Source organism: Tasmannia lanceolata, unplaced genomic scaffold (genome assembly GCF_043159265.1).
Source record: "Tasmannia lanceolata isolate RefF3 unplaced genomic scaffold, GAP_Taslan_0.1 ptg000005l, whole genome shotgun sequence".
In the NCBI taxonomy this organism is placed as follows: Eukaryota; Viridiplantae; Streptophyta; class Magnoliopsida; order Canellales; family Winteraceae; genus Tasmannia; species Tasmannia lanceolata.
This window is the reverse complement of record NW_027518682.1, coordinates 16,119,582-16,144,725: the sequence shown is the minus strand read 5'-3', so window position 1 is coordinate 16,144,725 and position 25,144 is coordinate 16,119,582. Positions and strand designations below refer to the sequence as shown.

General features: G+C 39.3%; 1 protein-coding gene and 1 pseudogene across 2 annotated transcripts; both read left to right on the top strand.

Moving 5' to 3' along the window:
• The first annotated feature begins 53 nt into the window (after positions 1-53).
• LOC143877702 (putative RNA-dependent RNA polymerase 1) lies at positions 54-14,854 on the top strand. Its single transcript, XM_077379897.1, has 5 exons — positions 54-105; positions 1,015-1,555; positions 8,872-10,736; positions 12,573-12,723; positions 13,783-14,854. Exons 2-5 carry the CDS (start codon positions 1,034-1,036, stop codon positions 14,581-14,583), a joined length of 3,339 nt encoding a protein of 1,112 aa, XP_077236012.1. The 5' UTR covers positions 54-105; positions 1,015-1,033; the 3' UTR covers positions 14,584-14,854.
• A 6,366-nt stretch (positions 14,855-21,220) lies between these two features.
• On the top strand, positions 21,221-25,137 carry LOC143876389 (RNA-dependent RNA polymerase 1 pseudogene; annotated as a pseudogene). Its single transcript, XR_013250378.1, has 3 exons — positions 21,221-21,272; positions 22,102-22,642; positions 24,292-25,137. The product of XR_013250378.1 is annotated as an RNA-dependent RNA polymerase 1 pseudogene (transcript).
• Positions 25,138-25,144: the final 7 nt, after the last annotated feature.

Genomic DNA, 25,144 nt, shown 5'->3' with positions numbered 1-25,144 from the left:
TATTTCTCTGTCTATCTCTCCTTGATACGATAATCTTAAGTATGATATTCACATTTTGCAGAAATCAGTGTGAAAAACGAGTTGGAAAATTCTGCCCTGTTTGAGGTCAGCATTCATTCTAGAATTCAAATTTTTCCCCATTTATTTCTTTGTGTATTGTAGTTCTGGATCTTACTGTGGAGATATATGTAAAAGAAAAGATTAAATTAGCATGTAATGGAGAAGTTTCTAGAATCAAAACTCAAATTTCTCTATCTGATGTTTTGAATTTATCACTTTCTAATTCCTCTAGATGATGTTTTGAATAGTTTACTTTATAATTACTGCCTTTTCTTACCATTAAAAAAAAAAAAAATTTACTGCTTTTTCTTCTAAACTATCTGTAATTTTTGATGTCTCCAATTCTTTTTTTTCCATATAATACATTTTACTTGAAGATCAACTCTTTCATAGGGATGATTATTAGATGAATCAATCATGAGCTTTTACAGTTGGAAAAGACTAAAGAATATCTGAGGTCTAAGTTTCCAATAATCACAATTGTAGGTCTGATCTTTCTGTTATTTTCTCAGTCTGATTTTTCTGCCTTGGATTCTATGAATATGATATATGAACTCTTAGTCCTTGTTTGGATTGCAGGAATTTCTCGAAAAAATTTGGGAAGGAAAAATATTTCTCAATTTTTACTTAGAGGAACATGTTATTTCTGATAATATCACTCTGAATCAACCATAATCATATTTTGTTCCTACAAATCGTTGGAAGAAAAAAAAAACTCCCAAGAGAATTTTTTTATTAGGAATGTTTTTCTTGCAATCCAAACAGGGCCTTAGGGGATTGTTTTTGTTATAGTTTTGGAACTTGTGTAGAACTGAAGGACTGTCTTAATCGATAGGGCATTAGGCAAAAACTATGGTATTGCTCGTGATTGGGTTTGTGTTGTTTCGTCCAATAAAGATTATTTTGCTCTACTACTTTGAATTGAAAGTGATGCTTTATCATATATTTGTGCAGTTACATTTACTTGGAGAATATGGGAAGCAGGACAATTCAGTTGTTTGGTTTCTCTTGTATTAATGCCACAGCAGAAGGGATTAAGGATTTTCTTGAAGTGCATACAGGGGAGGGAACTGTTTATGTAATCAAGGTTAGACTGCCCAACAGTATAGGCCCTGGATCAAGAGCAGAGGCACTTGTTCAATTTACAACGAGTCTGAGTGCTGAATATATTTTTCGTAAGGCTAAGAGCCGAAAGCTGCGCTATGAATCTTCTAATCTAACGGCTCGAAAAATGGAGCGTGATATTGTACCAAGCCCGATATTTACTATGAAACATACAATTCTGCATTTTGGGTATCAGGTTTTGGAAGACAAGTTCTCAGTTCTCTGGAATGCCTCTGATGTTGAAGTAAAGTTTGAATTCGGTCTTCGAAAATTATGCTTCTTCTTGTCTTATTGTGGTGTTGAATATAAGCTTGAATTTTTCCGTGATAGCATTTCGCAAATCCAGCTACACTGCCCACATGGACACAGCAAGAAATTTCTTATGTTACAGGTTTGGTCCTCCAAACTAGGTTTATGAAAGCATTCTGTTCCTATTTCTTTTCTGGATTGAGAGAGCACATATTTTTCTTTCATGAATGATTATAACTTGTAGTATAATACCAAATAAGTTTACTCTTGATACTGCTCTGATACAAATTACATGAATGATCTCAATCTAGTATTGGTATGATTTTAGTCCTGTGCTTACTTGGATTATATCTATTGAGTGGCATGGGTTGTCATTTGGGGTGTAGGGTGTTGACCAAGATACATTTGTGTTAGAAAGTATGCAATATCCTAACCTTATATAATCCAAATTCACAGTGTGGTTCCCAAGTGTTGAGAGAAAGAATTAGAGAAGAAAAGTGAGTTCGAGAGATAATCTCCCCCTCACTAATATATTTATTAATAATGGAGAAGCATAATTACATCTATGCCCTCAGGCTTATTACATATATCCAACTATATCCAACACTCCCCCTCAAGCTGGAATGTAGATATTGTACATTCCTAGCTTGCTACAAATATCATTCAACTTTGACTTAGGCAAGGGTTTCGTAAATATGTCAGCTAACTGGTCCACAGATCGAGTAAAAGAAACCTGTATCTCTCCTTTATGAATTTTCTGACGAATAAAGTGGCAATCCACCTCTATATGCTTGGTTCTCTCATGGAAAACAGGATTGGTGGCTATGTAAATTGCAGCTTTATTATCACAATAAAGCTACGCTGAAGAAGAACAAGGAAAACCAATCTCCGCCATGAGGGAACGTAACCAAATGAGCTCCCCAGTAGTATAGGACATAGCTCGATATTCTGCCTCAGCACTTGACTTCGAAACAACTTCTTGCTTTTTACTTTTCCAAGACACCAGATTGCCCCTAACAAATGTACAGTAGCCAGTGGTTGATCTCCTATCTGCTGGAGATCCTGCCCAATCTGCATCACAATAGCCTTCTATTCTGACATGTCCATTTTTCTTAAATAGTAGTCCTTTCCCTGGTGCTCCTTTCAAATAACGGAGAATCTGAACTACTGCCGCCCAGTGAGAAGTACGAGGAGCACTCATGAACTGACTGACTACTCCAACTGCATAGGAGATATCTGGGCAAGTAACTGTAAGATATATGAGCTTGCCAATTAGTCGTCTGTATCTGCCAGGGTCTTCCAACAGATCTCCTTCATCTGGAATAAGTTTCACACTAGGATCCATAGGCACAGATATAGGCTTTACTCCAAGATTTTCTGTTTCTTCTAGTAGGTCTAACACATACTTTCTCTGTGATAGAGATATTCCTTGAGAAGAATGGGCCACCTCTATCCGTAGAAAGTATCTAAGTCGACCTAAATCTTTTGTAGCAAACTCTGTCTGTAAGAAACTCTTCAACCTTTGAATTCCTTCTGAGTTGTTTCCTGTAATAATGATGTCATCAACATACGCAATCAGAAGAATGCGTCCTACAGAGGATTTATGACTGAATACTGAATGGTCTACTGCACACTGTCTAAGACCAAAGCGAATAACGACCTCACTAAAGTGACCAAACCATGCTCTTGGAGATAGTTTCAAGTCATATAAGGATTTCTTAAGGCGACAAACAGAGGAGGACATCTCTCCCTGAGCGGCATACCCTGGAGGCTGCTCCATGTAAACCTCCTCCTGTAGATCGCTATGCAGAAAGGCATTCTTCACATCAAGTTGATGCAGATGCCAACCATGATTAGCTGCCATGGATAAGATGACACGAACGGAAGGAATCTTGGCTACAGGGGAGAAAGTCTCATGATAGTCAACCCCAAAGGTCTGAGTGTACCCCTTAGCAACCAGACGAGCTTTCAACCGTTCAACCTTGCCATCAGGTAAATACTTAATGGAGAAGACCCAACGACAACCAACTGGTCGAGTCCCAGTTGGAAGAGAAACAAGTTCCCATGTTTGGTTGGATCGAAGTGCCCCCATTTCCAGATCCATAGCAGCTCGCCAGCTAGGATGTTCAAGAGCCTCCTGTAATGATTTGGGTAACTCGACAGAGGACAAGGAAGAAATAAAGGCTTGAAAAGAAGGCGTTAGTCGATCATAAGAAACAAACTGAGAAATAGGATGGGCTGTAGAATGAGACTGAGTACGAGAAGCAATGGGAGAATCAGAAGTAATAGCAGATGATGGTAAAGAAGATACCTCAGTAGGCATGAGTGGGACCTCGACTGTAGCAGACGATGGAGGATGAGAAGGAGGTGGAGGCCTCGTCTGCTGCACCCGTCGCTGATATTCTTTTGTAACGGGTGGGCAAACCACTGGAACTGAAGAAGAGGGTGCCGGTTCTGAGTGTGGCGCAGGCTGGAGTGGTACCTGGACAGGGTCAGCAAGCGAAGGAAGAAACAAGGGTACCTCATCCGGGATGGAACTAGGAGCAGGAGTCGTCGAAGGCCCAAAAAAAGGTTCTGATTCAAAGAATGTTACGTTGGCGGAGACAGACCATCGTCGTAAACGAGGACTATAACAGCGATAACCTTTCTGAGTCCTAGAATAACCCAGAAAGACACAACGCTCTGACCAAGGATCAAGTTTGTCCCTACTAGGTCTAAGAAGGTGAACGAAACAGACACACCCAAAGATGCGAGGGAGGAGAGAAAACGGCTCCTGTTGATGATACAACAGCCGAAAAGGAGAGGAACCACGAAGGACAGAAGATGGGAGACGATTTGCAAGAAAACATGACGTCAACACGGCCCCTCCCCAAAAAGATTTAGTGACTCGCATTTGAAACAAGAGCGTGCGAGTAACTTCAAGTAGGTATCTCAATTTTCTTTCGACGACACCATTTTGTTGCGACGTGTAGGCACACGAAGATTGATGAATAATTCCATGACCTGTAAGATAATCCTCAAAACCATGTGTAGAAGAGAAATATTCGCGAGCATTATCAGTACGGAGACATTTGATATTGCAATTAAACTGGTTATTTATTTCAACTTGAAATTTCTGAAAAGCACTGAAGACCTGGGAGCGGTCTTTCAACAAATAGATCCATGTCATACGTGAATAATCATCAATAAAAACAACGAAATACCTAAAATCATTATTGGACGCGACCCTAGAGGGCCCCCATACATCAGAATGAACTAAACTAAAAGGACTATCGACACGACTGAGGACTCGGGAAGGAAAGGACACCCGGTGATGCTTCCCAAGTTCACACGACTCGCACTGGAATGGAGAAATAGAAGATGGAATATAAGACAACTGCTGAAGGCGCTGAAGGGACGGATGACCAAGACGACAGTGCCACTGAAAGGCATCGACAGATGTATACAGGACTGTAGGAGAACGACTGCAGTCAAGGCGGTAGAGACCATCCACCTCAAGACCCGATCCAATCGTCTTCCCAGTCGAAAGATCCTGAAAAACACAATACGATGGATAAAATGAGATGGAGCACTGGAGATTTTTCGTTAATTGGCTAACAGACAATAAGCTAAAAGGAGATTTTGGAACACATAAAACAGATGATAAAGAAATATTAGGTGAATGACTAATTGTGCCAATACCAGTGATGGGAGAAGTGGACCCATCAGCAAGAGTAATGGTCTGAGTTCCTGTCGGAATGGAATGAAAAGAAGCAAGCTGAGAAGAGTTACCAGTAATGTGATTGGAGGCTCCCGAGTCAATAATCCAGGACCCGGAGCTAGAAAGTAAGGTCGTGGGTGAACTACCTGGCTGAGCAAACCCAGCAGTATGATGAGAGGCATTCTGTCTGAACCGCTGCAGCTCCTCATAATCTGATCTCGTGAATGTGAAAGGTTCATCAGCAGAAATAGAGACAGGCAAAGAAGAGGTCACACTGTCAGACGGACCGGGCACAGTGAGATGAGCTGACCCGCCTGTGCGAAGCTCTGGATGTAGTGTGTAGCATGTCTCAATCTGGTGGCCATCCCTATGACAATGAGTACAATAAGAACGACCACAGCCAGCACCAACACCGCCACGGCCAAGGCCACGAGCCCGAGTAGAGTAGCCACCTCCTCTAGGTGGTCGAGACCCACCAGAACTGTCAGAAGAAACTAGAGCTGCACTCTCAAACGGAAGGCTGGGAGATGGATCATCAAGACACTGTTGTGCTCATAAATAAGTCTCCCGTAAGGAGGGAATAGTGCCCGAGCCAAGGACCTGCTGACGGAAGGAAGCAAACTCAGGGCCTAAGCTCTCAAGATAGTGAACAACTTGGATCTGCTTACGCTGGCGGCGAAGAACATTGATATCAGACGTGAGGGGTAAGTAGATGTCAAGCTGCTGACATAAGGACAGAAACTGGCCATAATGTGTCTCCAGGGACAGATCACCACGACGAAGACGCATCCACTCAGAGTAAGTAGAGCAAATACGTCGGAGATTCTCAACCCCAGAGTAAGTGTCAGCGGTATGATCCCAAATCTCCTTCGCAGTGGGAAGGAGAATCATCGTGGATGAAATGGCAGGCGTCATGCTCTGCCATAGAAGACTACGAATCAAGCCATCTTCCATTTTCCAACGAGTGAAGGGCGGGTCCGTACGTGGAGGAGGGTCCTGACGAAGAAAACTGACCTTACCTCTCCCAAGGAGATAAGTCTCAAGTGCAACTTTCCAGGGAAGGTAGTTAGTTCCATCAAACTTGGCAATATTCAACTATGGGTATGAACCCTCCACAGGTGCCAAGGAAGGGGGAGAAGAGGAAGAAGGAACCGACGGTGTGGTAAAAGCATGAGTCTCAGTCGTCATGCCAAGAGATGGATCAACGATGACAGGAGGATCCATCAAGACAACAAATATCAAGAAACAAAGAAACCACAACCAAGGGCTCCAACAGGGAGACGTAGAGAAGATGAAGAAGAACTAACTAATCCACCAGGAAGGTCATAGAAAAAGTGCACAAGAAAGGACCGAGTGCATAGAGAGACCCATATAGAGACTACAAAGGTGCCGAAGACGGAGTAAGAAGAGAGAAATCTAACACATCAAAGAAAGAGGGAAAGAAATAAGGCTTTTAACAAAGAAATCCAAACACGGCTTGGGTTTTCAAGGGGGGTGCGAGTGGGTTTGAGGGGGGGCAAAATGCGGGCTGTTTGGGTTTTCAGGGGGGCAAAACACGGACTGCTTGGCTTTTCAGGGGGCGCGAGTGGGTTTCAGGGGGGGCAAAAAGATGAAATTTGTTTTGGATATGGGGAAGGTTAGGGCTAGGTTTAGGACTTGGGAGAGATGAAGATGAGAATGAGTAAGGGGCTAGCGAGAGATAAGGAGGAGGATGAGGAAAGGGGTTAGGGTTAGGGTTAGGGTTAGGGTTGAGGAATGGAGAAGATGGAGGCTAAGGGGTTTCCCTAGGGATAAAAAACCCTAGGGCTCTGATACCATGTTGAGAGAAAGAATTAGAGAAGAAAAGTGAGTTAGAGAGATAATCTCCCCCTCACTAATATATTTATTAATAATGGAGAAGCATAATTACATCTATGCCCTCAGGCTTATTACTATATCCAACACCAAGCTTCAATAACACAAAAAGACGGTCCTAGGAAACCTATATTCTTCTGTGATCTAATTCACTATGTTCTTCATGTCTCCTTGATCCTTATTAGGGAAGGAGAAAAGAGCACATAATCCTTATTCAAGAGGGTGGATTCCCTTTTAGTAATCATATTAATTCTACCAAGAGCGGCTGCACATTAATGCCTTACCAGGAAGCATTGAGAGGATCTCCTGTCTATGGCCATGTAGATCTGTTAAGTAGCCAGTTGATGAACTGACTAGGATCAAGTATAGAATAGTGGGATGCATATGTTTCTTCTATTTTTATCCCCATCCTCTTAAGAGTTATGTGGATTTTGACTTGGAGCAGAACAATCTTCTATTCAACTATATCACATGTCTGCTCAACATCTGATTTGGATGCTTAGTTCTCATGGATCTCCACATGCTTACATGGAAATTCAGTAAAGAATATAGAAAATAGAGAAAAAAATATGTTCATATCAATTAAGGCATGTTGTCAGTGAAGAAAAACTCCTATAGATAAAGAAGAGATGAGCTGTCCCTTGATTTGAGAAAGCAAAAATAACCAATACTCCTTTGATTTTTTGGTTGTAGGACTCTCATTTTGGGAGGCTATGGACGTTGCTGAACCTTTTGCCGAAGAAAATATTTTGTGGATGCTTTAATGATACTAGACCCTTTCTCCCTTTTGACAAAACCTTAAAGAAACCTCTTAATATGAACAAAAAGTATGACTATAAGTAAATTTTGTTGAATTGTGTTGGGGGTTGACCCAAATGAATTGCAGTACACATTTTTATCCTACTCATTGCGTTTTTAAGTAAATTTTGTTGAACTGGGCTAGCGGGGTTGGGGGTTGACCCAAATGAATTACAGTATACATTTTTATCCTACTCATTGAGTTTTTCAGAACTTGGTAACGCAGAGAAGATTGACAGTGGTCGTGATGCTGCTAGTCTCTATCAGCGCTGTATTCAAGTAGTAATAGTGGTTCTAATTCTACCCAGATTAGGTTGTGGTGCATCCAATTAAGTCATCTTTCGTTTGTGTCCTTGAAGTTGTTATTTTCTGAGTTATTTTAGTTTTTGGTTTGGTTGTAGTTCTACCCAATCCCTTCTCCATCTTTATTTTATTTTATTAAAAAGACATCATGTATCACCTTTATTCTTCTTATTTACAAAGCTTGACTTTATATTTATTTTAACTCTCATCCTCCTACCATTTGAACCTTTTCTCTTAGCCATTCTATTCTTCCATTCTGTCTCAAACATTCAGTTTCATTATCTTGGACTCGCAGCATCTGAATTATATTCAGTTTGTAAAAGTGTTTTCTTTGAATTTTTTTCTTGCGCTCTTTTGCAGACAAGTACCTTGTAGAAATATGAAAAGACTCCCCCTCCTTTTACTTTCTGAAGGTTCCATTCCTTATTCTGCTTTTTTAGCAGCTGTTTTTCTGTTTTCTAGCTTATTTTTTACAAATGTTGAGCATCAAATGTTTTGAAAAGTGTTGCCGTTGTGACATATATGAATGAAATGTTTAGTGATGAATGAGATGGAAAGCAGGAACTGAAATGAGAGATGATATCATGAGAAACCAATTGCTTTTTATGGTTGTACCTGAACACCATTCAGTCTATAGAAATATTACTTTGTTGCCTTGAAATCTTAGCGCTGAAAGCTGTTCTTGCAGTAACCATTTTAAAGCATTTTATGTACTAAAAGAATGGCATGCCCACTGGGGTTTCTGTTCTCTCCTGTTATAGAAATGTCACTGATGATGGTTGATATGATTTCTTAACTTCTAGGTGCAAAGTGCTCCTCGGATTTATAAGAAGCCTCAAAGCAATAGTTTGGGGCAAGTGTATGAAGATGCTAGTTTCAACTACTTTAGGGATATCCCATATGATCAGTGGGTCAGAGCAACAGATTTCACTCCATCTTGCTCTATAGGCCAATCTTTTGCATTGTGTTTGGAGGTTCCACACATGTGCGACCTTCCAGATATCCATGAATACTTCTTTTATTATAAAGAAAATGAAGGTCAATTCTTCTTGGAGAGAGGTTATTCTTTTTCTCGAAGTTTTGATCTAGTCCCCATTGTTGAGCCTAGGCAACAAATCCAATTGCCATATAAAATTCTGTTTAAGATAAACAGTTTAGTTCAGCATGGGGTCCTTATTGGTCCAACACTAGATGAAGAATTTTTTAGATTGGTTGATCCTCGTTCAATATCCATTCCCTACATAGAACATGCGTTGGAGGTTCTTTCAAATTTAAAGTATTCCTGCTTTGAGCCTGCAAAATGGCTTAGTGAGAAGTATAGTGAATACCAAACATCAAAGTACCTTACTAAATCCACTGCAATTTCATTGGAAACTGGCCTTGTTTATGTTCACAGGGTTCAAGTAACCCCTTCTAAAGTATACTTTAGCGGGCCTGAGGTTAATATTTCCAATCGTGTCTTACGCAATTATTCTGAATTCATTGATAATTTTCTTCGAGTTTCTTTTGTTGATGAGGAGTGGGGTAAAATGCAATCAACGAATTTGTCACGGCGTACAATTTCTCAAGATGGTGAAGAGCATACAGATATTTACAAGAGGATAATTTCTACTCTGAGAAATGGCATAGTTATTGGTGACAGGAAGTTTGATTTTCTTGCCTTTTCTTCAAGTCAATTACGGGAAAATTCTGCATGGATGTTTGCTCCAAGGGAGGGAATCACTGCCGCTGATATTAGAAAGTGGATGGGTGATTTTAGCGAGATAAGAAATGTTGCGAAATATGCAGCCAGACTGGGTCAATCATTTGGCTCATCCAAAGAAACTTTGAATGTTCATAGGAATGAGATGGAAACTATTCCTGATGTTGAGATTAATGTGAATGGGAATAACTATGTTTTCTCAGATGGAATTGGAAAAATTTCTGCTGACTTTGCACGAAGAATAGCAATAGAGTGTGACTTTAAAAATTCGACACCATCAGCTTTCCAAATTAGGTATGGTGGCTACAAAGGTGTCGTGGCTGTGGATCCACAGTCTACATTTAAATTTTCCTTAAGAAAGAGTATGTGTAAGTATAAATCAGAGAACACAAAACTGGATGTTTTGGGATGGAGCAAATATCAGCCCTGTTTCCTTAACCGTCAGTTGATTACTCTTCTGTCTACGCTTGGAATCGAAGATCATATTTTTGAGATGAAGCAAAAAGAACTAGTAGAGCAAATGGACATGATTTTAACAGATCAAGTAAAGGCTCGGGAGGTGCTCGAGATCATGTCTCCTGGAGAAAACACTAAGATTCTGAAAGAGATGCTAAGATGTGGCTATAAGCCTGATGCCGAACCGTTTCTTTCGATGATGCTGCAAACATTTCGGGCATCAAAGCTGTTAGATCTGAGGACTAAAGCACGGATATTTGTTCCAGATGGGAGAGCATTAATGGGATGCCTAGATGAAACTAGAACTCTGGAATATGGGCAGGTATTTGTGCATGTTTCTTGTGTTGGTGGAAAGGAATCAGATAAGGGTCTTTTTGTGGTAGAGGGGAAAGTAGTTGTTGCAAAAAACCCGTGTCTCCACCCTGGTGATGTCCGGATCTTGGTGGCTGTCAACGTCCCTGCTTTGCACCATATGGTTGACTGCGTAGTCTTTCCACAGCAAGGAAAAAGGTTAGACATCTTCATCACTTGTATTAATTTTTTACTATCTGTTTGGATACATGAATTTTATAACCCCAGATTGTAAAATCCGATTTTACAAGATAAAATTTGTATTTTATACGCTAAAACCGCGAATTTATTACCTAAAACCTGGATTTTACATCCCTGAAAATGTACAATTCAGGTTTTAGCTTATAAAATCCTTGTATCCAAACGGCCAATTAATGTTTGAAACTTCAAATAATGCCATGAAATTTCTCATCGGTACATCATTCAGTCTATTATCATGCTCTGGTTTTCTGTGACTTTCAAGTTAACATCTCTCATCTGTACTTCATTCAGTCTATTATCATGCACTGGTTGAACTATATACCTGTGTATCATATGTTTATGCTGGATTGTATGTGATCCGCACTAAAGTAATGTATTGCACATCATGTAAATTTCAAAAGGTGAGCCAAACCGACAATTTGATGGGCCATAGCGTAAATATGTTGTGCCTAATCATTTCCATAGAATGATCCTAGCCCTCCGATCTATAGAGGAACTGCATATTATGGAAACCTGTGTAGATTGGAGTGTTGGGATCATCAAATGATTTGTTGGGCACAACCTTTTTACGTTGCAAGATAAAAATAAATAGCCTTGATAAGGTGGTAGTTGAAGGGGATTCATTAAATGTGATTCGTTGGCTTAAGGGCCTTCATCTTGATCCATGGAGATTCGCTAGATTCTTCGACGAGATTCAAGTTTGGGTGGGATCTTCATCTATTGTCTTTAGGCATGTGCGCCGCCATTCCGCTAATGGGGAGGCCAATGGGCTCGCGAAGAGAGGGGTTGTCAAGGAAGATTTGGAGCTTTTTGATTATTTACCGCCTTGATTTTGGGAGAGAAACCATGTTTCGATGAGTAGGATTCTGTTCTTAATGTGAACGGATGACTAGTTGCCTTACTAGATTACTTGTTAAGGGAAAAATAAAAGGAAGCTTAAGGTCCTATTCTACCATAAAATGTAGTTAAAAGAACACACAACTTTTGGTTTTGGTTGGGTAAGCCTACAAGCTACAATAGCTAGGTATATGAAAAACAATAGCCACTTTACATGGATTGGTGGGCACGGAATCAAACAACATCACGAGAAAGATATGCATTCAGCATCTTGAACCAAAGAGACACTTTTCATGTGGATTTAGACATTTTATACTTTCTATAATGATGATAAAGCAGCAATAAGTTTTGGGAGATTATAACTCTTAATATCTAATTTCTCCTTTTGATTTTTAAGCTCGTGATTAGCACACTAGTAAATAGTTTTTTCCCCATTCTCCTGATTCTGCATGCTCCATTCAGTGGTATTTAGTGGTACAAAATTAACACACACACACATATGCGCGCTCGCTATCTCTGGTAAACTGCAGAGGCATACCCATGAACTTCTTTTTTATTGGCACAATTGAACTAAACAAATAATTTTTTAGAACGATAGACTTGATTACATAAAATGTAGAGTTTGGGCACACACGCGCGTTATCTCTGGTAAACTGCAGAGGCATACCCATGAACTTCTTTTTATTGGCACAATTGAACTAAAGAAATAATTTTTTAGAACGATAGACTTGATTACATAAAATATAGAGTTTGGGGTGCTTTTAATCGATTTCTTCAAGATGTTTCAATGCTATGCAGTTTCATTATTAAAGTTTTAGGCGGTTCTATTCAACATCTATTGCTTTTAACTTTATGTTGTTTGGTTGTCCTTTCGGCATGGCCATACACAAACACATTCTTTACTACTTTTTCTTCGTCAAAAATGCTTTTTAAGTGTTTACTTAATTGTGTTTCCAGACCCCATCCAAATGAGTGCTCGGGAAGCGACTTGGATGGAGATATATACTTTGTGAGCTGGGACCCTGAACTTATTCCACACCGTCAAATCCCACCTATGGAATATGCTGCCGCACCAACGGAGCTATTAGATCACGATGTTTCAATCGAGGTATTGGTCTTATCCATTTTGACCATTCCTGAAAAAAAAATGAATTTCATTTGTTTTTGTTTGATTGTTGTTCGTCTCATTTTTCATACACTACTTAGTTTCAGATCAAGCATTTTCGACCATGTTCGCCTAATACTTTTCTTGTAACGCTGATGTATAATAATGGATAAACCCTAAAGCAGATACTGATATTACTTCTCAGAAATCTATATTATTTGTCATGTATTGGAATATTGTACAATGATTGTCATGGGTTTCCACACAAAAACCATGAAATAAATTACAGTTGACTTCTGTACCCTTCACAACCTATCAGTTCAACAGATTACATAAAATAGAAGAGATTATTTCATGTTTTTTCTCTTATTCTATGGCAGGTTCATTAGTTTGGAAACTTATTTCAACTAGTTTAAGGCCTTTTCTCTTATTCATTTTTTTGTTTTCTATTTGAGATATTGGGTTAGTTCAAGCTTGCCATAGACTTGCATAATTTACATTTCAGTGAAAATGGTAAAAGAGAACCTGACTACACATAAAATATGTCAGCATGTGTTACATGATGCAATCCCATGCCATTGCACATACACAGCCATAATAAACACACTTACAAATGCCTAGGATTTCAATATCAATATGTGAGACTCATAATATATAAACACTTGTAGAATTTCAGTTTGTAGTGATGTAATTCGTGTGGGTATTGCAATCTGGGCGCGTAGTGTTATTGAATATGATGGGGACATCTTGTCCCCCATATATCTTTCTTGGGCAATAAAATTCATTTTTCAAATATATATATATATATATATATATATATAAACACTTATAGAACATCGTGTATTCTATTAATGCATTTAGATTACATCTTCTCTCCCATGAAAATGTTCTGCAAGGGTTGAGGTCTTTCCATGACTTTGCACCTACATATGAACTATTTGATTTCCTATCCATTATTAAAAACCAACAAATAGTCTGTTTTTTTTCTACGGATAGAAATGAGTGGCCTGAATTTTCTTTGTGAGTGTTTCCATAGACATCACATTTGTCCTCATGATGCAGGAAGTGGAGGAGTACTTCGCAAATTATATGGTCAACGACAACGTAGGAATCATTTCAGATGCCCACACTGTCTTTGCTGATAAGTTGTCACAAAAGGCTGAGAGTAATGTCTGTGTTGAACTTGCAAAGTTATTCGCTGTTGCTGTTGACTCCCCCAAAACTGGCGTTCATGCTGAAATTCCCCCTCATCTGCATGTGAAAAATTATCCGGACTTCATGGAGAAGTTGAACAAACGCACCTACGAATCGAAACGAGTGATTGGAAAACTCTTCAGGGCGGTCAAAGATATTGCACCACAGACCAGCCATATAAAATCATTCACTCGGGAGGTGGCTATGCAATCATATGACAGTGACATGGAAGTAGATGGTTTTGAGAAATACCTTGGTGACGCATATAGTTACAAATACCAGTATGATTTCAAGTTGGGTAGACTAATGGAACAATATGGGATAGAAACCGAAGCAGAGGCCTTCAGTGGAAGTATAATGAAGGTGTCAAAATTGTTTTGGAAACGTAAAGATAATAATGAGGTGATTGGATTAGCTATGAGATCTTTAAAGAAGGAAGTAAGGGCATGGTTCACCGAGAAGTGTAGCGAGTCCGAGCCGGATGTAGATGGTGATGTCTATGCAAAGGCGTCGGCATGGTATCATGTAACTTATCATCCCGACTACTGGGGACGCTACACTGAGGGTATGGATAGGGATCATTTTATTAGCTTTCCGTGGTGCATCTCTGAAATGCTGATTCACATCAAGCAGAAGAAGGGCACCCTGAGAAAGGCAGCCTTGGAATAAGCTTGGCAGCACAATTTAAGTGAAGGACTGAGGATGGGTTGAGAAACCTTTTTGTTCTCAGTCCCTGGATATAGATGGTAGTATATCTGGATATGTATGACATAGATTAGTATATTGGCTATGTAAGTTTATGTTCAATAGTTTTGCTTCATTAGATAAACTGAACTTATGTATTTTATTTCAGTAGCTGTTTTGTTTCTATTGAGATTGGGTTGAAGTGTAACCGATGAACACTGTTTGGAAGTTAATGAGAAGTAAAATTTTGTGTGCATATTTTTATTCCCGTATTCAGAATGGCAAGGATAGGGTAAATAAATGCAGGGAAAGTAGATTTTTTTCGAAATGATTAACCTCTATATGGATTACCCTTATATTTACAAATCAAAAGAACGTACCCTTACATATTTCTCAAGTAGAAGTTGAAATTCAACATTTCAATGGTAGTTTAACTCGAAACATTTTAGGATAATTGTCAAAATCTATGTGATGTGTTACTGGTGAGTAGAAATGTTGCAGCAATTGAATTATGAGTTTTTTTTTTTTTTTTTTTTTTTAAGAAATTTATGGGAGTTGATATCCACACTCCCACATTTTGATATTGGCACACCTCTTTATTTTACACTTTTCTTATTGGTTGTTATTTCAGAACAAGGGAGTGCAGATATTATCTTCCTTAAAACTGACATGGTGCAGGGGACCCGGGTTTATGTGTCGTTGCCAATTCCTTATGTGGCTGTTCGATGAGGGGATTATTTAACCCAGGATAGGGGGAAAATGGGAATAAATTTTTTTAAAAACCATTTTAAAAAATGGAAGAATGTTGGGCCATGTATGATAACAATGAATTGTTTTTTTCGGGGAATATTAGTTTGCGAAGATGGTGCTAAGTGGCTGAAAAATAGGAAAAATAAAACTCTATTTTGAGAAGTGTTTTTCAGTCACTTCTCGCTCTCTCCTCACTCATGCCTTCTCAATTCTCTCCCTCTCTCACCCTCCTTGCCCCTCTCATCAGTTGCTCCTTTCGTCACTGGATAAATTGATATCCCATGGAATTTTTTATGGCGGCCAACATGCCCTTAGAATGTTCGGGAAAGATGGAAGTGAGATTTTGGAGAGGTTGGGGTGTTTGGGAGAGGTGGAACAATATAATATAGAAAAACCAGAGATCTTAGCTAGGGAGGATAGACCCGTCTAAGATAGATCATAGCATCTTCACAAATCTATGTAGACATTCGAATCCATAGCGGAATAAGTGAACTTTGATCTCACATGACCAGTATTGCTCAAAGCTCTAGGCATCCCTCCAGAAGGACTAGAACACACTTACCAATTTATTGAGTAAGCTAATTTTACGAAAGCATTTTCTCATGTAACATAGTAATTGTAAAACAGCGACAACCATACATTCCAAATTCATTTTCTCATAAAATCATTCCAAATTCTACTTCTTTCAAAATGAGAAAAAACAACCCACACTCCTAAGTTCAATTTGTACTAGTTTCGTAGCTCAATAAAGCTGGTTACATACTACGATCTAAGGTCCTTGCCACGAGACAAGAATGATCGTCCCTCCACTGGGTGAGTGCTTAGGTGCTTGTAGATATCAGAGAGGTCGCTACTTTCAAGACCATCAATCTCATTTAGAGCTACCATGATCTCATTCTCATCACATAGAGCAAAACCACCAATGCTAGCATATTCAATGGCAGATGCCATCTTGGCAATTTTGGTGGCAACTTTCTTCATGGTTTCAATGAGTTCACCATTAGATCTCTCCCTGCGGCGCACTGAACTTTCAGCCCTACTGGCCTCACCCCAATCAAAGGAACAACTAACATTCTCACAAGGAGCCCTTTCTAAGTATAGTTCATGGTGTTGTGTGGCTGCCATCATTAGTAAGGCCACTGCAGCTGCAACTACTGTTGATGCATTCATAATCATAGTCCTCATTAGCATCAATCATGTCCTCATCATGGTCATCCATCTTAGTGTGTGTTTAAACAAGCTTTCGTCTAAATGATTCGAGACTAGCTTTTCCTTGCAGCTCTTTAATGAACAAAGTACAAGCAGTAAAAATGAGTGATCTTTATGGGAAGTGATATATCCGCCCCTTTTGATTACTTGGGACACCCAGCAGGCAATCAGCCCCATTGAATCCTTCTGGCGTGAAGTACATCAGCTTCTGCAGTCATTGATACACTGCTGCTAGGTGTCCCAAGTAGTCGAAAGGGGCGGATATATCACTTCCCGATATTTATATGGAATTTTAACTAGCGTTAAAATGTTCATCTAAGTGCGCATTTAACAAACATCCTAGTGCTCGTGCCTAAACCCTATAGAGGTTAGGGTGTCAATGAACCAGGTAGTCCAATGGACCATCCGGATTCGAACTTAAACAGAAAGGATAGATCTCGACTTGTATGGACACATTTTGGATCCCGATCAAAAATCTTAAATCAGGGACAGTCCTAAATCCGATTTTACTATACAATTTTACGAAAATACCCTCCTCAACTCAACTAAGCCTTGTCCCAAACTAGTTGGGGTTGGCTTATGAAAATACCCTCCAATTTATTATAATTTTAAGTATTATTTTAAGGGTATTTTAGTAAAAATGCATTTTCCAAACGATTCCTATTTTTAGTAATTTGATTTCCATCTCTCTCAAGTCTTGAGTCACCCTCTTCTCTTCTTTAACCATTGACCCCAAGTCCCTAACCCGCTGAGATGCCAACACTGCAGCTCACCCTTGCCCTTGCACTCTTTTGAGAATTCTAGCTGTGAAGATTTTACTCTTGGAGGAGTTCAGAGGCGTGCGAATGATTTACCAGGATCGGGCGGCCGAGGGGGAGAGCTGTTGCGAGGATTGTTGGACGAAGGAGGCTCGAGGTACTATCTCTCTCTCTAAAATTTATCCTTTCAAAAAGTTTTTTTTTTTTTTCCTATAAGGATTTACTAGGGACCGTTGCAAAAAGGCATTTCACTTTTGCATGTGAGAGCAGCCACATGAGCTCACTCTTCAGCAGATTTTGTCTTGTTCTTTTAATTCATCTGAGGTGGCTGCTCTAGCATGCAGCTGCTAACTGCAAATACCTTTGTGCGATAGTCGCTGGCAAATCCCTTAACTATCGGTTAGCCGTTACTAACGACTTCCTAACTGCCAAGGAGAGAAAATTTAAAAGAGAAAAATTTCCTAACGACTTTCTACCAAAACAAGAGAACTTAGTAAAAGAAAGTTGTATATTATAGTGTAAAGACACATCATTGTTGTATGCTTTCTGTTTTGAGTGGGTTTATAAAAGCAAGAGGTGGGCCAATGGCCACAATCTAAAGAATGACTGGGGTTTTGAGCATAGTTAGCAAAAATGGCATTTTTTTTCTAGAAAATATCGTTCAAAACTTATTTTAATGGGGAAGTGATATTTACGCCCCTTTTGATCACCAGGGACACCCAGTGTCAGTGTATCAATGACAAAAAGGTGCCTAATGTACTTGATGTCAGAAAAATTCAGGGGTTTTGATTGCTTCGTACACTGTGAATGGGTGTCCCTGGTGATCAAAAGGGGCATAAATATCATTTCCCTTTTAATGGTTTCCCTTTAAAACTCCGTTTAAAACTTTTACAGTAAAAAGAAGAACTCCATTTTTTTAGGAAAACGTTTGCCGATTAATACTCGTTTTAATGGTTTGCAGTTTAAAACTCTGATTAAAACTTTTACAGTAAAAAGAATTTAGGAAAGCATTTTAAGCGTATTAAACACATTTTTTTGGCCAACTTTCCAACTTTACCCTACTATATTTTGTAAATTACAAAAATTTAAATGCATTTTTTTGTGTTTCACTGTTTTTTTTTTAAACCAAAACCATATTAAACTTGAATTTTTGCCATCCCGTTTTACCACGGAATCATGTTTTGCTAACTATGGTTTAGAGAACGGGTTCTAAAAGCACCTCCAACCTCATTTCGTTTCTTAGCTACCAAACTTCAAAGGATGGGGCCCGTGAGTTTTGAGAAAGGTTTCTAAAAGCATCTCCGATCTCATTTCGTTTCTTACCGACCAAACTTCAGAGGATGGGGCCCGCGTCGGACATGATAGAAAGTTTGTTCTGTTTGTTCGAGCCCATACGAGTACCTCAAAAGTAACATGTTAATCTGAGTACACATACAGATTTGCGCCTCCCAGGCAAATTCCTGGCTCCGCCCCTGGTGCCGCCACTAGTACTCGCCCTCGCCCTTCCACTCTTTTGAGAATTTTAGACCTGTACAATGTAAATAGGGCAATTAGGGCAATCCGATGGACGATTTGATTTGAAAGGAATCGACACCAGACATGGGAAGTATGTTCAATCTGACCGATAAGGGATTTGGTTGGATTTAGACTAAGGCATAAGTGGTTAAAGTTTTTTTTTTCAGGGAGATGATATTTGCACCCCCTCTGCAATAAGCATTCGCCCCCCTTATAACATGAACAGTGGGCAACTTTAACGCTTTTTGACAGCAAATCACGTTAGAAGGAGGGGCGAATGTATACTTCGGGGTGCGGGGGTTGAAAATATTATTACCCTAAAAATACACGTTATTGGAAATTATGATTGATTGATTAGCAGAATTTTGGGGTACAACAGATCCAAAGTAAGGCTTATCTTTAGATCATTCAAATGTGGGACCTACTGTACTGTAGGGGGGAGAAGCTTGGTAGCAAAGCGTTGAGAATGAAAGGAGATCCGATGATATGTTAGAAATGTACGGACGATACACAGAAGGAAATGCTATGATGGTGACATGTTACTTTTTTGGATAGATGCACACTTTCCTCTTTGGATTTTTTGAATTAGCGTACGAAGAAACAGAAAAATCAATCAATCATGTCCGATGCGGGCCCCATCCTTTAACTTGTCAAGTGAAAAATGAGTGGTGGCCCCATAGTCTTGGAAGAGGCTTGGTCCCCAAGAGACGAAATGAGATTGGGGCCCACTCAAAACAGAAAGCATAAGACACCAATTTTCTTTCCTTTGGCAATTAATTAGGAAATCGTTAGTAACAGCTAACCGATATAAATTTGGCGTGTTTCTCTTGGAATCAGAGATCCAAAGTCAGACCTATCGAATGGAAGGTTCAGATCATTCAAGGTGGGACCTACTGTATTGTAGTGGGAGTGTCTCACTGTCATCCATATGCTTTCTAAGAACATATCATCCAATCTCCATTCGTTCAACTCTTGGTGACCAAGGTATAAAAGTTAGGTGGGCCCCGCCCCAAGCTATATACAACTTTATAAATTTAAAGCAATACCTTATACTGTAAATTCCCTTATAATTATAAAATATCTTATACATGTAAATTTCTCTGTAGCTTCTAGTTCTCTTATATAGGTAAGCCCCTGTGTATTTTGGATTTTGAGAACCTATTGTGACTCCGAAAGTGATTATCGGACTCCAATTTACATTTACGCCCAGTTTGTTTAAGATTATGCCAACCGATTATGAGTCCAAAAGCAATTAGTGGACTCAAATTTTAACTTAATTTTTAGTACTATAATTGGTTTTGGGACTCACAATTGGTTGCCATAATCTTAAATGAACTCGAATGTAGAAGTACGAAATGCAATTTGGCAGAATTCCCTAGCAATTGGAATGGACTAACTATTAAAAGGGATTTATTAGCGTGTCCATCCCAGAAGGCATTTTGCAGCTGGGCTGTTGCATGTGAGAGCAGCCACCTCAGCTGAATTAAATGAATGAGACAAAACCTAAGCATGTGTGGCAGCCCTCACATGCGACAGACCAGCCGCGAAATGCCTTACTGGGATGGACACGCTAGCAAATCCCTTACTCTAATTATACCTCGTAACATTTAGTCATAAAATTTAGCACGTATTTTTCCCATGAAAAAATAATAATAATTTTGCCCATAGCACATGCTGTTTCCTGTATGCTGAGTATTAAGCAGTTTCGCAAGAGAAAATCTAAAAACAATTTCAGCTCTGAGGTGGCTCTTCTGTATTGAAAAAGAGGGATTGCGAAATGGCTTTGTGAAATGAGAATGGGCATGTCAGAGTTTACAAAAGCCAGACTCCGTCTCGTAAGCGTCAACGTTGGTCACCAAAATGTGGAATACGACCATAAATACGGGAAAAACATTCCACTTTCCAAATTCTTTTTCAAACTCTCTCTCTCTCTCTCTCTCTCTCACTCTCTCTCAGCGAGAGCGAGTGAGAGAGAGAAGTTTCCTTGGTGTTGTTATCCTGCTTTACTTTTAGAGAGAGAAGTTTCCTTGGTGTTGTTATTCTGCTTCACTTTTCGTCCTATAAATATCTCATTCCCGCATTCTTTCAGAGATACCAAAGCTTAGAGCGCGAGAGATCTCCCAAGTTTTTTCAGGTGAGATTTTTGCCCTCAATTTATCAATCTCTTGGTTTTCTGAACTCTTTCTACATCAATTACAACTTTTAAAGCTTCAAATATTGAGGTCTGATTGCTGTTGCATTCAATTACAACTTTTAAAGCTTCAAATATTGAGGTCTGATTGCTGTTGCATTCCATGCTACTCTGATTTTCCATCTTCATTTTCCTCACAATTTCTCTATTTCTCTGTCTATCTCTCCTTGATACGATAATCTTAAGTGTGATATTCACATTTTGCAGAAATCAGTGTGAAAAACGAGTTGGAAAATTCTGCCCTGTTTGAGGTCAGCATTCATTCTAGAATTCATATTTTTCCCCATTTATTTCTTTGTGTATTGTAGTTCTGGATCTTACTGTGGAGATATATGTAAAAGAAAAGATTAAATTAGCATGTAATGGAGAAGTTTCTAGAATCAAAACTCAAATTTCTCTATCTGATGTTTTGAATTTATCACTTTCTAATTCCTCTAGATGATGTTATGAATAGTTTACTTTATAATTACTGTTTTTTTCTTCTCAACAATCTGTACTTTTCAATGACTCCAATCCATTCTTTCCATACAATCAATCATGAGTTTTTACACTTAGTGAAAAGAGTGAAGAATATCAGAATTTTAGTTCTGATCTTTCTGTTATTTTCTCGGTCTGACATTTCTGCCTTGGATTATATGAACTCTTAGTCCTAGTTTGGATTGCACGAATTTTTCAAAATTTTTTGGAAAAGAAAAATATTTCTAAACTTTCCTACTTCTCTTACACATGAAAAAGGATAACTTGAACCAAACATATTCAATTTTTACTTAGAGGAACCTTCTATTTATTATAATATCCCTCTGAATTAACCATAATCATATGATTTATATCTTTTTCCTATAAATCGTTGGAAAGGGAATTTTTTTTCTGGCAATCCAAACAGGGTCTTAGGGGATTGCTTTTGTTATAGTTTTGGAATTTTTGTAGAACTGAAGGATTGTCTTAATCAATAGGGCATTAGGTAAAAACTATGGTATTGCTCGTGATTGAGTTTGTGTTGTTTCGTCGAATAAGGATTGTTTGCTCTCCACTAATTAGAATTGAAAGTTGAAACTGATGCCTAATCATATATTTGTGCAGTTGCATTTACTTGGAGAATATGGGAAGCAGGACAATTCAGTTGTTTGGTTTCTCTTGTATTAATGTGACAGCAGAAGGGATTAAGGATTTTCTTGAAGTGCATACAGGGAAGGGAACTGTTTATGTGATCAAGGTTAGACCGCCCGAGAGTATAGACCCTGGATCAAGAACAAATGCACTTGTTCAATTTACAACGAGTACGAGTGCTGAAAATATTTTCAGTAAGGCTAAGAGCCGAAAGCTGCGCTATGAATCTTCTAATCTAAAGGCTCGAAAAATGGAGCGTGATATCGTACGAAGCCCGATATTTACTATGGAACATACAAATGTGCATTTTGGGTGTCAGGTTTCGGAAGACAAGTTCTCAGTTCTCTGGAATGCCTCTGATGTTGAAGTAAAGTTTGAATTTGGTCTTCGAAAATTATGCTTATTTTTGCCTTATCATGGTGTTGACTATAAGCTTGAACTTTTCCTTGAGAGCATTTCGCAAATCCAGCTACACCACCCACATGGAGACAACAAGAGATTTCTTATGTTACAGGTTTGGTCCTCCAAACTAGGTTTCTGAAAGCATTCTGTTCCTATTTCTTTTCTTTTATTTTCTGGATTGAGAGAGCATATATTTATCTAGATTGAGAGACCAAATAAGTTTACTCTTGATACTGCTCTGATACAATTTACATGAATGATCTCAATCTAGTATTGGTATGATTTTAGTCCTGTGCTTACTTGGATTATATCTATTGAGTGGCACGGGGTTGTCATTTGGAGTGTAGGGTGTTGACCAAGATACATTTTTGTTAGAAAGTATGCAATATTTTCTAACACGTTCGTTACCCCACGGGCCTCCCCCGGCCTTCCACGGGCCTCCACGGCCTCCCCAGCCTCATCGGCCTTCCAGCGCCAGCCTCCCGACGGCCACCACAGCCTCGACATCCGGCCTCCGGCCACAACCAAAGGTTTTGAGTTGTAGTGTTGGACCGAAACAAGATCTCTTACAAGATCCGGCCTCTTTTCGACGGCCTCTGGCCAGATTTGATCTCGCGACGGTCTCTGGCCAGATCCGGCCTCCTCCGGCCATATCCGGACTCCCTGACTGTATTCGAGTTCTTGCGATGGTCTCCTCCGACCAGAACCAGCCTCTCGATGGTCTTCTGGGTGCTTTCTGGATTTCCCGATGACCTATTCAGCCTCTCGACGTCCTTCTTTGGCCAGATCCGACCCCCCGACAGTCTCCCCGACCTTTTGGGCCAAACACCATTTGTCATGGAGGTATCCGTCCAAGTGAAGAGCAGTGTAAGAAGAGAAAGGACCGTCATTGGCTGCAGCAAAAGGAACACGGGTTCGAATCGCAAAGGGCATGGGCGAAAACCCGAACCCTAGTTTTATTGTCTGTTGTTTTCTCCGAGAGAGAGAGAGAGAGAGAGAGAGAGAGAGAGGGAGAGAGTATTAATGCCAAGAGTGGATTCCCCTTTAGTCATCATACTAATGCCAAGAGCCGCTGTACATTAATGCCTCTTCAGCCAGCGTTGAGAGGACCTCCTGTCTATGGCCTGTAGATCTGTTAAGTCGCCAGTTGATGAACTGACTAGAATCGAGATATACAATAGTGGAAGGCACATGTTTTCTTCCATTTTTGACTTGGAGCAGCACAATCTTCCATTCAACTATTTCACATGTCTGCTCAACATCTGATTTGGATGCTTAGTACTCATGGATCTCCACTTGCTTAGTTGCTTACATGGAAATTCAGTAAAGAATATAAAAAATATGAAAACACCCTCCCTCCTTTTACTTTCTGAAGGTTCCATTCCTTATTCTGCTTTTTTTAGCAGCTGTGTTTCTGTTTTCTATCTTATTTTTTTACAAATGTTGAGCATGAAATGTTTTGAACGGTGTTGCCATTGATATATGAATGAAATGTTTAGTGCTGAATGAGATGAAAAAATGGAACTGAAACGAGAGATGATATCATGGGAAACCACTTGCTTTTTATGGTCGTACCTGAACACCATTCAGCCATAGAAATGTTACTTTTTTGCCTTGAAATCTTAGCGCTGAAAGCTGTGCTTGCAGTTACCATTTTAAAAGCATTTATGTATTAAAAGAATGGCATGCCCCTTGGGTTTCTGTTCTTTCCTGTTATAGAAATGTCCCTGATGATGGTTGATATGATTTCTTAACTTCTAGGTTCAAAGTGCTCCTCGGATTTATAAAAAGCCTCAAATCAATAGTTTGGGGCAAGTGTCTGAAGATGCTAGTTTGAACTACTTTAAAGATACCCCATATGATCAGTGGGTCAGATCAACAGATTTCACTCCAACTTGTTCTATTGGCCAATCGTCTGCATTGTGTTTGGAGCTTCCAAACATGTGCGACCTTCCGAATATCAATGAGTACTTCTCCTACTATAAAGAAAATGAAGGTCAATTCCTCTTGGAGGAAGGTTATTCTTTTTCTCGAAGTTTTGATCTAGTCCCCATTGTTGAGCCTCCGCAGGAAATCCAATTGCCATATAAGATTCTGTTTAAGATAAACAGTTTAGTTCAGAATGGGGTTCTTATGGGTCCAACACTTGATGACGAATTTTTTAGATTGGTTGATCCTCGTTCAATATCCATTCCCTACATAGAACAGGCGTTGGAGGTTCTTTCGAATTTAAAGTATTCCTGCTTTGAGCCTGCAAAATGGCTTAGTGAGAAGTATAGTGAATACCAAACATCAAAGTACCTTACTAAATCCACTGCAATTTCATTGGAAACTGGCCTTGTTTATGTTCACAGGGTTCAAGTAACCCCTTCTAAAGTATACTTTAGCGGGCCTGAGGTTAATGTTTCCAATCGTGTCTTACGCAATTATTCTGAATTCATTGATAATTTTCTTCGAGTTTCTTTTGTTGATGAGGACTGGGGTAAAATGCATTCAACCAATTTGTCACGGCATACAGTTTCTCAAGATGGTGAAGAGTATAAATTCTGCATGGATGTTTGCTCCAAGGGATGGAATCATCTCGGTTCTGCTTATTCATATATATAAATATATA